The following is a 14358-nucleotide window of genomic DNA, read 5'->3' as shown; positions in this document are numbered from 1 at the left end:
TAATCAAAAGCGAGAAATCCAAAATGCGAGCATTCTCCTTAGACCTTTATACAGGCAGCATGGAGGTACCCCTTTGTGACACTTGGTTGAAACATGGCATGCAAAGATCCGGTAGTCCAAGTTAAGTAGGACGAGGTGCGGACACTATTAGTATACTATGCATGAGGCTTGCAACTTGTAAGATATAATTTACATAACTCATATACTTTATTACTACCGTTGACAAAATTGTTTCATGTTTTCAAAATAAAAGCTCTAGCACAAATACAACAATCGATGCTTTCCTCTTTGAAGGACCATTCTTTTACTTTTATTGTTGAGTCGGCTTTACCTATCTCCCTCCACCTTAAGAAGCAAACACTTGTGTGAACTGTGCATTGATTCCTACATACTTGCATATTGCACTTGTTATACTACTTTATGTTGACAATATCCATGAGATATATATGTTATAAGTTGAAAGCAACCGCTGAAACTTAATCTTCCTTTGTGTTGCTTCAACACCGTTACTTTGATTTATTGCTTTATGAGTTAACTCTTATGCAAGACTTATTGATGCTTGTCTTGAAGTACTATTCATGAAAAGTCTTTGCTATATGATTCACTTGTTTACTCATGTCATTACCTTTGTTTTGATCGCTGCATTCATAACATATGTTTACAAATAGTATGATCAAGATTATGATGGCATGTCACTTCGAAATTATCTTTGTTATCGTTTTACCTGCTCGGGACGAGCAGAACTAAGCTTGGGGATGCCGATACGTCTCCAACGTATCGATAATTTCTTATGTTCCATGCCACTTTATTGATGATACCTACATGTTTTATGCACATTATATGTCATATTTATGCATTTTCTCGGAACTAACCTATTAACAAGATGCCGAAGAGCCGTTCTTGTTTCACTGTCGTTTTTGGTTTCAGAAATCCTAGTTAGGAAATATTCTCGGAATTGGACGAAATCTTCGCCCGGGGTCCTATTTTTGCACGGAGCTTCCAGAAGACCGAAGGAGAGTCGAAGTGGGGCCACGAGGTGGCCAGGGGATAGGGCGGCGCGGCCCAAGCCCTGGCCGCGCCGGCCTGCCCCCTGGGCCCCTCGTGCCGCCTCTTGACCTGCCCTTTCGCCTACTTATAGCCTCCGTCGCGAAACCCCAGTACCGAGAGCCACGATACGGAAAACCTTCCAGAGACGCGCCGCCGCGAATCCCATCTCGGGGGATTCAGGAGATCGCCTCCGGCACCCTCGCCGGAGAGGGATTCATCTCCCGGAGGACTCTTCATCGCCATGATCGCCTCCGGAGTGATGAGTGAGTAGTTCACCCCCGGACCATGGGTCCATAGCAGTAGCTAGATGGTCGTCTTCTCCTTGTTGTGCTTCATTGTTGGATCTTGTGAGCTGCCTAACATGATCAAGATCATCTATCTCGTAATACTATATGTTGTGTTTGTCGGGATCCGATGGATAGAGAATACTATGTTATGGTGATTATCAATCTATTGTTTATGTGTTGTTTATGATCTTGCATGCTCTCCGTTATTAGTAGAGGCTCGGCCAAGTTTGTACTCTTAACTCCAAGAGGGAGTATTTATGCTCGATAGTGGGTTCATGCCTTCATTGACACTCGGGACGAAGTGATGGAAAGTTCTAAGGTTGTGATGTGCTCGTTGCCACTAGGGATAAAACATTGATTCTATGTCTAAGGATGTAGTTGTCGATTACATTACGCACCATACTTAATGCAATTGTCTCGTTGCTTAGCAACTTAATACCGAATGGGGTTCGGATGATAACCTGAAGGTGGACTTTTTAGGCATAGATGCAGTTGGATGGCGGTATATGTACTTTGTCGTAATGCCCAATTAAATCTCACTATATTTATCATATCATGTACATGCATTGTTATGCCTTTCTCTATTTGTCAATTTCCCGACTGTAATTTGTTCACCCAACATGCTTTTATCTTATGGGAGAGACACCTCTAGTGAACTGTGGACCCCGGTCCTATTCTTTATATAGCATACAATCTACTGCAATTGTGTTTTACTGTTTTCTTTGCAAACATCTTCCACTCGATACGTTTAATCCTTTGTTACAGCAAGCCGGTGGAGATTGACAACCTCACTCAGTTTCGTTGGGGCAAAGTACTTTGGTTTTGTTGTGCAGATTCCACGTTGGCGCCGGAATCCCCGTTGTTGCGCCGCATCACATTTCGCCACCATCAACCTTCAACGTGCTTCTTGGCTCCTACTGGTTCGATTAAACCTTGGTTTCATACTGAGGGAAACTTGCTTCTATACGCATCATACCTTCCACTTGGGGTTCCCAACGGACGTGTGCATCTACGCGTATCAACAAGCAGTATCCAGCAAGGTTTTATCTTGAAAAGAAAGTCTTGCATAGAAATTATCAATGATGATATTACCAGGAAGCTCATGAATGGGGCATTTGAGCATTAAAGACTTCAATCTCTCCCATGCTTGGGCAATACTCTCTCCATCATGAGGCCATAAATTATATATGCGGTTTCGATATTTGTGAATTTCAGTTGGAGGATAGAATTTAGAATAAAATAGAGGCACAATATCCTTCCAATCAAGAGAATGTCCATTCTTCAGCAGTTTATACCAATGCGCCGCTTTACCAGACAACGACATAGAGAATAATTTCTTCCTAACTTCATCCATAGAAATACCTTTTACCTTACCTCCCCGACAACGGCGCTAGAAAATAGCTTGATGTCTACGCACGCTTCTATTCCTGTAGACAGTGTTGGGCCTCTAAGAGCAGAGGTTTGTAGAACAGCATCAAGTTTCCCTTAAGTGAATCACCCAAGGTTTATCGAACTCAGGGAGGTAGAGGTCAAAGATATTCCTCTCAAGCAACCCTGCAATTAAGACACAAGAAGTCTCTTGTGTCCCCAACACACCTAATACACTTGTCAGATGTATAGGTGCACTAGTTCGGCGAAGAGATAGTGAAATACAAGTAATATTGATGATTATAAGTAGTAATTGCAATCTGAAATAAAAATGGCAGCAAGCAAACATGTAGCAGAACTTGTTGGAAATGGTGTTTCAATGCTTAGAAACAAGGCCTAGGGATCATACTTTCACTAGTGGACACTCTCAACATTGCAATCATAATTGAATATAAATATAAGCACTTCATCATACTACTCTCCCGTTGGATAAAGAACTCAAATTCATTGGGCAAGTGTGCAAAAGCACACCTCAAAGGCGTATTCCCAAGTACTAATGAACACCCCACACTGTCACCGTGAGCATTCATAGGAGGTACTAACACACCACAATTCATAAGGGAGTTACACATGGCGCACACACCGAGGTCACAGTAACCCCAAAGTTCACATAATAAAAAACTTGAATAGCATATGACATCTTGATTGTAAAGCCTATGATCACATAGATGAACAAATAAATGCTACTCTCAAACACTCTTTTGTTGGATAACAAACACCATTCATTGTGTAGGGCTACAAGAGCTCCCTCAAGCCGGAGTAAACAAGCTCCACAACTTCATAAAGGAAACACACACGATGCACACACTGTCACCATTACACCGTGGAGAGTGAATCCGGAGTTCTATTTAAAGTAACCTCTAGAGTGCATAATAGACAAGAGCAACATCTACATATTCATAAAGATCACACCATGCGAGAGAGAGATGAACCACATAGCTACCGGTAGAGCCCTTAGCCTCGGGGGAGAACTACTCCCTCCTCATCATGGGAGACAGCAACAGCGATGAAGATGGTGGTGGTGTCGATGGAGGTGACTCCGGGGCATCCCCGTCCCGGCGGCGTGCCGGAACAGAGACTTCTGTCCCCCGAAACTTGTCTTCGCGATGGCGGCGGCTACGGAACTCTTCGTGGAATATGACTGGATGTTTTAGGGTTTTCGCGACGGAGAGAATATATAGGCGGAAGGGCGGCCTCGGAGGGGCCAGGGGGCACCCACACCACATGGCGGCGCGGCCAGGGGTGGGCCCGCGCCCCCCTATGGTATGGGTCCCCTGCTGGCCGCCTCCGACTCTCCTTCGATGTTCTGGAACCCTCCGAGGAAAATAGGAAGTTTGGCTTTTGTTTCGTCCAATTCCGAGAATATTTCCTGTGTAAGATTTCTGGAACCAAAAACAGCAGTAAAACGTGAACGGCACTTCGGTATCTTGTTAATAGGTTAGTTCCGGAAAATGCATAAAAATGATATAAAGTATGAACAAAACATGTAGGTATTGTCATAAAACTAGCATGGAACATCAGAAATTATAGATACGTTGGAGACGTATCAAGGGCACCCCTGTCAAGAGGCCAAAGCGAGAGGCCTTTCAAGGTCGGGCTTCCATGATGGCGTCGGCCCAACCCACTTTGTTGAAGTGGTGTTTTCTCCAGGGTTGTAAATGCTTCCAATTCCAACTGGCTTTCGTCTGTACCTTGGCACCGTCCCCAGGATGATCATCTTGAAGACGAACAACGACTGCTCCTGGATGGTCAAGCTGAAAGAGGTCAAAGACACAGTCGGTCTGGAGCAAGGGTGGCATGGATTAGCCATTGCTCATGAGATCAAGATCGGCTACTTCATGACCTTCAAGGGTGCTCAAAGGCGACGTCTTCAAAGTAAAAATCTTCGACTACAACCTGATGGAGGTCGTGTGGGGTGCCCACATCATGATCCAACCCTTGCCATGATCGATGAGTGACTATTATGTCAAGTGGTATGTCTGTCCTATGTCTTTATCATCGAACTATGATTCATTCTTGTTAAACTATGTTTGTTTGTATGCGCTACTATTTAATCGTTTGTGAGTAGTACTGAAGTATGTTTGATTGTTTTTCATGGCACTATTGTGTGTTTAATCGTAGTATGCTCCATAGCCATGCACAAATGGTTTGGTAACCTCACCAATTCGAGAAGATTATCATAACCCGTGGTGTGAGCAATCCAGCTCCACTTCTCTCCCCTCGGTCGCCTCCTCCAGGCGACAGGGGAGCCAAACTCTAGCCCCCGCCGCCGCCACCTAGCCCCTGCCCGCTCCCTCGTCATCTCCCGAGGCCGCCGTCCGCCGCCGATGAAGGGGGCGGCGAGGATCTATGCCTCTCGGGATCTCGCACGACCGTCTCATAGGGAGGACGCCATGCCGGACCCTGGCGGTCGTCGCCGTCCTCCGCTCCTCCTGCGCCCCTCGACGTGGTGTCGCGCCTCTAGGCCTTCACTGCAGCCTCCTGCAGCTCGCCGTTCGACGACGCCCGATCATGGCGCGGTCTGGCTAGGGAGGGCCCGATCTGGGGCCGTCTGGGTTCGATCTGAGCCTGGAGGGCTGAGGCCTGTGCGCCGCTCCCCGGCTCTCCCGATGTGCGCCCGGTCCTGCCGTCTTCCCCGGGGCCTCCGGCGGTTCTTCGCTGCCGCGTGCCCTGGTGGAAGCGTTCCTGCACACGTCGCCCTAGCCTTGGTGTGGTTCGTCGTCGTCCTTGCCGCGGCGCATCCCGACCGCTCCTCGCGTCGGTGCCCCTGCGTGTCAGCCCTGCCAGGGGATTTGTGGGGCGGCTTCGGCCTTCGCTGCTCTCCGCAGCTCGCCGTCCGTCCTGCTTCTCGCCCCGTCCGGCCATGGCGCGGCTTCTGTATGGCTTGTGGTGGACGCAGTTAGCCTGGCGTGGCGCTGCTCGGCTTCCCGGTGGCTGCCTAGTGCATCGCTGGCGCTAGCGCGCGCGGGCTCGTTGGGTGTTGACAAGCTTCATGCCCTGCTGGTTGGCCCCGCGGCGGAGAGGATACCAGACGAAAGTTCTGCACTGTGCCTGGCCGGTGCCGATGGCGGCGGCGTCTATTGGTGTCGTTCCCCTTCGTGTAGGCGTCATCGTGTGCGAAATCTCCTGCCGTTTTGTGTGTCATGTTGTCTCCGGGTGAAAACCCAAACTCCTTCGGAGCGGGCGACGGCGTCAGCTATGTTGCTACCTTCTTGAAGGCGCCGCCTATGGAGGCATCGACTTTGTGACATGTTAGGGTGTGTGTTAGTCTTGTTCCACTTTTCAGGTTTTCGACTCGGTTTCCCTTATAAACTGGGTTGCTTTGTGCGTGTTACGGTGTGTGTTAGTCTTGTGGAGGCATCGACTTTGTGCTATTTGCTCTGTTCTTTTTTGTTCAACTGTTGTTGTTGAAGGGATTATATTCTATTTTTTTTTTCTGGCTCTGCTGGAAGCGTAGAAGGGGGGCGATTCATGCGCCTTGCATTTCGCCAGAACCGTACCGCCCGCCGGCATCAGCGAACGCATATATCCGCACAGGCCGGCCCACGCTCGATGCGTGCCAGGCCCGACACGCACAACGCAGTACCAGGTTGGTTCCGATCGTGTACTTTTGCTAAAAACGAAAAAAAAGAAGAAATTCAGATCGTATCGAACTTGCCTATCCCTTTAGCATCGCGTACATGCGACGCCAGCATCTGCGTCAGTACCGCCGCCGCCGCCGCCGTCGACGACGACGGAATTCCGGCGGGCGAGATCACTTCGCTTGCAGACAGACAACCCTCACCAGATGCTTCTAGACGCTTCTGCAACCTCTGACTCCCGATCGGACGGTGCAGCGGTAGTTGACCCATCGCATCTGGTTCCGTTCACACGTGGCGGGCCCCGGTCGACAAGGCCACACCGAGCGTTCACACCGACCCCGTGTTATGTTAGGGCATGGACAATGGAAGCGATAGAAACCGTATGCCTCATGATGTCATTACGGTGAAGCCACAGCATGGGGCAGCTACCCTGCAACGCATGTTCTCAGGCTATAGTCTTTTTTGTGGGCCTTGCGATTTTCTCTCTCCAATCAAATTCATCTTCTTCCTCTCTTCTCCGGTCTACTTTTTCCATCTCTCTCTTGTTTTTCTTGCTTTCTCGCATGGAGCTGCGACCTCTCCTGCAGGAGACTCTGACACAATTTGAGGCTACTAGTCTGACAATCCGAACCTAGTTGGCATGTGGGGAAGCTAGTTGAAGCTACGCGTTGGCCATGCCCTTACTTTGCCCATAAGATTCGAACGGTGGGCCTGGCCCTATAAATCGTCCCGGCCCATGCCCATCCCTCACTCGCATTCACTTCGTCGATTCCACGCTACCGCCTACCGCCTCCCAACTACCCGTTGCTCCTCTTTGAGTTCTGAGATCGCGCGATCTCCGCCACCGGCAGCCGCCGCCGCTCCGTCCAGGTCCAGCCGCACGGGGAACCTCGCCGTCCGCTCCGGCATGGCCGCCGCCGCGTCGTCCGCCACCTCCGTCCACGACTTCACCGTCAAGGTCAGCAGCTCCGCTCTCCTCTCGTCACGCGTTTAGCGCCTGCTAACTAAGCAGCCCCCACTTGGTTCCCTAAAATGTTCCCCAATTCACGCGCCACTAGATCCCCGGTCTGCTTCCTTCCATCTTTGCTAATCCCGGTGGAGCTTCGTGCGATTTTTTTTCCGCTGCCGAGCCGTGCGGCTATCCTGCTGTAATCCGTCTGATTTCGCTTAGCCTGCAGTTCGATGTTCCGCCTGATTTCTGAAGATGCAAAAGTGAATTGTGCAACGTCGGTCTCTAACAAGCGCGTTTCGCTTGGTGTGCAGGATGCTAGCGGGAAGGACGTCGACCTCAGCGTCTACAAGGGGAAGGTTCTCCTCATCGTTAACGTCGCGTCCCAGTGGTGAGAATTATTACCATCTCTGAAACCTGCCGTTTCAATTTTGGCGTGAGATGTCTTCAAGTTTGCACGCACAGCACGTTTAGATCAGATTGTCATTGCATAGTCCACAGCGAAAAAAATTGGTCAAAGTAGATTAGTCACCTGCTGTGTACTCCTTGATTGTCCAAATTAGTTGGCTGACATGGACATCTAAACTAGAATTTCCATAGAAAACACTACTTCTTCAACTGCTGATTATTGTTCTGTTCCAGTGGCTTAACCAACTCCAACTACACCGAGCTGAGCCAGGTGTACGAGAAGTACAAGGACCAAGGTGCTTACTTCACCCACTGCTTATGTATTGTTTACCTTCACTGACAAATGGATCGCTAGGATCAGTCTGCTTATTGCTCAACACTTGGATGCTAACCTCTATGTTATTTTGCCAAACTGTGGTTTTATAGGACTTGAAATCCTGGCTTTCCCGTGCAACCAGTTTGGTGGGCAAGAGCCTGGAACCAACGAGGAGATTGTCCAGTTTGCCTGCACCCGCTTCAAGGCCGAGTACCCCATTTTTGACAAGGTAGATTTGGGCAGTTATTTTTCCCTCAGCCAAACTAATATCTGCTTCAGTGTGAAACAAATAGTGATCTGATTGAGCAGGATAACCTGTGTGATATTCTTTCAAGTGTGTCAACTTCCAATGGGACGATCCATGATCCCCATTTTTATGGATATTTAACCCAAGAAGAACGTTTTGTTGTGTATTGTTGTAGTATGGAGCACTAACTTCCTATTGTCTGACAGGTTGACGTCAACGGCAAGGAGGTATCCCCACTGTACAAGTTCCTGAAGTCTAGCAAAGGTGGCCTTTTCGGCGACAGCATCAAGTGGAACTTCTCAAAGTTCTTGGTTGACAAGGAGGGTCGTGTCGTGGACCGCTATGCACCGACCACTTCTCCCCTGAGCATCGAGGTAACTTACAGCGAAGTGATTCACATTCCCTTGTACAACCTGATTTCTGAAGCGCTGGGAGCTGAACACTAACACTTGCTCTGTATATCTGCAGAAGGATATCAAGAAGCTGCTTGGGAGCTCTTAGACCCGACTGGTTCGAGCCTGTAGAAAAAACCAGCACCTCTGTATTACATTGGTGCTAGAAACAATAATATTGTTGTGTTGAATAAAAATATGTACCCAACATTTCAGAGGATGCATATGCTATATCTTCTGCATCCTACTCTGTACTTGTATATGCCGTGTTAATGAAAATATTGTAGCTGTTCGTTGTGCCTTTCGTTGGATCCGTGTGCTGTCTAGTTACGTTTCTAAAGAACAGAATTTATCATGTTGCTGCATCAGATTGAAAACTTGCTGCGACTCCGCATTTAGTTGGCGGCAGCCACTAAAAGGTGGTTATGGATATATGATCATGATCTTGGCCTACTTTCATACCCAGCTCATGGATAGTTCAGATTAATTCCACATGTCACAGGTTCAGAAGATGGTTATGGCATTATTTCATAACCCTTTGACATAAAGTGAGTTCTATGAATAGTTTAGCTCGCATATATAAGTCTATGAAACTACACTTATGTTCCTGAATAAGTGAATGGCATACCAGTTTTACACTTCTTCAAATATTTGAGAACTAAAACATAAAAATATTTCCCACCCTGTGAAATATGCATTTGAGTTTGTAAGTAATCTCCTAACCACGAAATATCTGTGGAATTCCAAGTTTTCAACAGCTCGACCCATATAACTGTTGTGTTATATCTCAATCATATACTATCTGCATGCATCTAGTGCCAAGTGCTACCCATCGGTCAGGTCGAAACCATGGCGCCCAAGTTCGACATCTTCAAGACTGGACCACCCAAACTGAGGCAAAGGTGAAAAGGGAGCTTCATAAGGCATTGCATCCATCTCCCAGGGTACTTTCAGGTCACTAAGTTCGCTCTCACTGGTGCTTGGTTCCTTTTCCTCTATCACCATGTAATTGAAGCTCCCAGCAATCACCTGAGGTAATAACACAGAATAAAAAGATTAGATCTCTGAACCTCTGCAGAAGAGTGGACAAAGGTAGGAAAGAACACTAGGAAGATTTCACTATGTCATAGACTATATCACAACAACTCTTTGGAGCATTTTGTATTGGTTTATGTGACTATGGATGTGCCTGCAGTTTCACTTGATAATGAAAAATTATGCCATGTACCTGCACAGGGTCTGCAGCAATCAGAGGCCCTCCAACACTACCTCCAAACAGGCTGCCACAGGGAGTGGAAACTACAATGCTTAAACCCCCATTGCAGTTTCCTGAGCAACCCTCATCAGACAGCAGATAAGAGCCTTTTAGTGAAATTATCTCAAAGTGACCCTGCAAAATCAGTTCAAAGTAAGACCAGGAGGTGGGAATAGTTTATCTTATGATCCATGGTGTGCTGAAGGAGGGGCTAAGGAGTAACGGAGATAAGACGAGCAATTCGTAGCTGAATATGGTTAAATAGTAGTGTATCAAACGTTCATTGAGAACACCGAGGCGAACCTGGTAAACTGCATTGTTCAGGCCACCTGACTGTGAGGATAGACGGAGGGTTACACTTGATAATGTGCCATTGGCTGATAGAATGCAGATGGATTTGTCATACAGCTCTGATAACAGCATAATCTTGAGGGTAATATCCTGTGTATAAAAGTACTTTCATCATTGCTATAAAATTATAAACAACATACGAGCAACACACTCGCTGACTCTTCTTCCACTGATTCTGAACCCCACCCATTTTTCTTCAGAAACAGGAACTTGGTGAAAAAAGCAAAAAGCGAGAGATATCTCTATCACATATTGAGACAGTAAACAAAGCAAAATCGAATATTTGTGCAGAAGCTTGGCAAGAGAAATCTGCAGTCCACCGGTCGTATGTGAATCAAGGACTTGCTCAATGCAAAAAAAAAAAGTATGACAAGAGCACATACAAGTATACTGTAGTTGCCAGTAAAAATACAAATCCAGGCATATGGTACTCAAATAAATTTTTTGTACACTAGTGTTGAGAACCTCCCATTCGCTGGAAATTTGCTAGTGAAAAGAACAGCTGACAAGCATTAACGTTGACTCAACACCAAACCAGGTAACGCAGAGAAAATGGGAACATGCTTCAGCTCCATTTTAACCTCATGTGTCGAATAATAAACAAGAAAAATTAGGATATTCTTCTAATTTGTAACTTAAGAAGATGGGTAGGTTCCTGAAGCTGCGTACCTCACCCTGATTGATACGCAGCACATGTGGAGCAAATGCATTTCCAGGTGCACACCCCCCTGTGATCAAAACATAGATTCAGGGCCATTCGATTAACACACAGAAGGGCACGCGTTCTAATAAAGCGATGAAATTCTCGAGATGTAAACTTCAGCAATACGATGAACCTCCAGTTATATGCAAGCACAAACATATCGAGTGTGTGTGCTTGGGCTGAAATTTGCAGAAACGAAATGTATGATCATGTGGCAGTTGTGCATCTCTTGAACTTTCATGGTGATAGATTGGACATGGAGAAAACATCTTTTATATATCCAGAACTGTGTGGCCGCAAGATAATGGTCCATGAATAATAAGCTGGAACAGTGCCAACCATTACATCACCACACTAAGCATACGGCTCGAAGGGGAAGCTCTAGCAATGATGTTGTTCTCTAGGCTCGCTTCCAAAATCATCGTTATAATTAATTCCCTAGGCACCACACTACATCCAAATCATCCCCACATGACCACATTCTCACTAAATAAAGACTACAAGTACAGAACAAAAACCAGGCCGTGTTAATAAATTAAACAGAATTCCTTCAAATATTGCAGCAGTAGCCAAACGAGGGCAAACAAATTGCGTGAATAGCGAGCAACCAAACAAGGGGCTCATAGTTCATATCGCAAAAGGTACGGTACTATGTACTCAACTACTCACCAAGAAGGGCGAGCTGCGACTTTTTCCTTCCGGACTTCGGTGGCCGGTTCCTCCGCTTAACCTTCTTCTTCTCCGGTGCGGAAGCCTTCACCGCCGGCGCCCGCATTGCTGCGAGGACAGCCCAAGACGCCGCCGCCTTCGATGGAGATTGGTGCGCGCTGAACCCTAAGTGCCCTGATCCTTTTTGGCGTCTCCGTGCGGAACAGCAGGTTTCTTGGGTTGCTGGTGGGAAGGTTAGGGCGTTAAAGTTGGACAGTGGTTTGCAGGTTTTGGATGGTTAAGTCGAAGAAGACGGATAGTGTGAGTTTATCACTTTATCATCTCTGTGAGGGGAAATTATGGTCTGTGGGCTGCCAATTTCGGGCTAATTGTCTTCTGGTCCGCAAGTTGAGTGCCACTAGCTCTAAGGGGAGCATATTGGTTGGATTTGATCATGAGGGTCTTAGTTGAGAGTACAATTATTCATAAGGGCATTTTGATAAAATTTAGTCAAAATCATTTTTTGTTTTCAAAAAATCAAAAATATGAGGGCCAAGACCAAATTTATGTTTTGCTCCTTTTTTTCTGCATTATCTCTATACGCCATGGTTGACCTCCAGGTCCATGTCTCCCCCCCTCCATCCGGTCATCATGGTCAGCCATTTTCCCTGACTCAGTTGTCTCTATTGTCCTAGTAGCACCCGGGGGCGCCCGACGGAATGTGGATGCATGGTGTCGGGAGGGAACTTTGACTCCACCTCAGCCGCCTCGACCCTTGCCACGGTACCGTCACTAAGATGCTCTTTTTGCCTCATCGACGCAGTAGAACTGGGAGAGATGGAGGAGCGCGTAATGGGAGGTATGGAGGGGTGGCGTCGCTCGCAGGCATTTCTCCACCTTAGCTTCTCTCCTAGCTACACTCAGTCGCGACGCTCTACGCGCGAGCTAGCGAACCCTATTTTCTTCTCGTTATCGACTGGTAGTGGCGCCAGAGGAGATGAAAGTTATTTTTAAAACCTTTTATTTGAATTCAAAATTGAGGTTTGAAATGTTCAAAAAAATTGAACCAAGACCTAAGTCTTTGGTTCATACTCATACACATTCCAAAGATGATAAAAATCATTATTCAATATAACAAAGGATCGTACATATCACCTAATAACATTATTCAAAATAGAAAGTTGAATGATGACTGCAAGTACATAGATCAATTGTAGCTAGTTTCGAAATAAGAGTATCGAACCACGATGAGATACTAGTTAAGGTCTTAATGCCCCTTGCTACTATATATTAAATGCTACTTATAAATCTCAATATTAAGGTGTTTTAAAAGATTGTTGTAATTGAATGAAAGAAAGTAAACTAAGCAATAAGTAAAAAGGGTTGAGAGAAATGTGTTGAAACTTAATAAGACAAAGTGTTCTTGGGAATTTTTTGATCCACCTCTAGCATTAGGATTCATGTTAATCAACATAAAATATGCTTTTAATCATATTGTGTGTGAAGAGAGCTACATAACAAGATGCGCCCATAAAGCCATCGCACATCGCATCTCTAAATAACGAATGCGGCTAGCCTTCTGCAAACCACATATTGACTATTGCAATTAAGGGTTTTACCCCATGGTTGTCGATATAATCTTGGTGAGTACCCCTTTATCCCCCTCATCCATGTATTAAAGTGTCGATATGGTACATGGTGCACAATATATAATATCAAGAGAGAGAACTGACACACATTAATACTTAAATCCATAGATCATCTTAGATTCATCTCATATTCATGCTAGGGTTTCTCCATCTCCCCAAGAACTAAAGGAACTACTCACATGTGGAAACACTCAAGAACATCATCATAATCTTATGGATCGGATAAAAGTAATGGAATGAATTTGAACACAAATCCACAATAGCAATCAAGATTGCAACTATGGTTGAGGGAGAATGGGATCGGTGATGGTGATGGAGATGTTGTGGATGATGATGAAGGGGATGATACCTTCTCCTCCGATGATCCACGTAGTAGCCCGGATGATGTCTTCTCCAAAGTTCCTCCTCTAGATCTATCCAGGGGCGGTGTTTTCGTGTTTTTCGAAGTTGTATGTCTCGGATCTCTCTGCCATCTGCGCGAGATGAAAGTATTTGACGAGGCAGTGCTTCTTGTAAGGCGTACGAGCGCATGGTACGGGCGGGCTCCCCCCGGACCGATGCTCGCTAAACCTACTGGAAGTTGTCCTCGCATTTCCCTTTCGCCCATGTGCATAATTAAGTGCTTAGATGATTTTTATCACGTCAAAATACCATAAAATGTTAGTTTTATTGATATTTCATTATTGCCTTATTACTTCGAGATCCTGCATAGACAAGCATAAAAGGACGCGGTAGCGTAGTAAAATACAAAAGATCCTATTACTACTCAGAGATATCTTTATGAAATAACGGTGTAAAAACATGCTAAAAATTCACCCATCATTGAAATTATATAAATTTGGGCCAAATTCAAATGCTCATATAAATAAACCAGAAAAATATGAGACAAAGATGGAAATACTCAGAATTTATTCTCTATCATAATTAAATACTTAACAGGTAATTTGCAAGATAGAATCTAAAATATACAAACAAAAAAGACCAAATACAAACTACTAAAATAAAAATAACCTATCTAGCCCTATATATCTAGAACCTATCTATCCAAGGTCACAACTATCTTCTTCACTTGAACTTCTGCAACCTACACGCAAACA

General features: G+C 45.8%; 1 protein-coding gene across 1 annotated transcript; it reads left to right on the top strand.

Annotated features, from left to right (window-relative positions):
• The first annotated feature begins 7187 nt into the window (after positions 1–7187).
• Positions 7188–8956, top strand: LOC124673771 (probable phospholipid hydroperoxide glutathione peroxidase). Its single transcript, XM_047209811.1, has 6 exons — positions 7188–7301; positions 7607–7683; positions 7935–7996; positions 8127–8245; positions 8470–8637; positions 8732–8956. Exons 1-6 carry the CDS (start codon positions 7251–7253, stop codon positions 8762–8764), a joined length of 510 nt encoding a protein of 169 aa, XP_047065767.1. The 5' UTR covers positions 7188–7250; the 3' UTR covers positions 8765–8956.
• Positions 8957–14358: the final 5402 nt, after the last annotated feature.

The sequence above is a fragment of the Lolium rigidum genome, chromosome 7 (assembly GCF_022539505.1).
Source record: "Lolium rigidum isolate FL_2022 chromosome 7, APGP_CSIRO_Lrig_0.1, whole genome shotgun sequence".
In the NCBI taxonomy this organism is placed as follows: Eukaryota; Viridiplantae; Streptophyta; class Magnoliopsida; order Poales; family Poaceae; genus Lolium; species Lolium rigidum.
The sequence above is the reverse complement of the archived record's forward strand: the minus strand, read 5'-3'. Positions and strand labels throughout refer to the sequence as shown.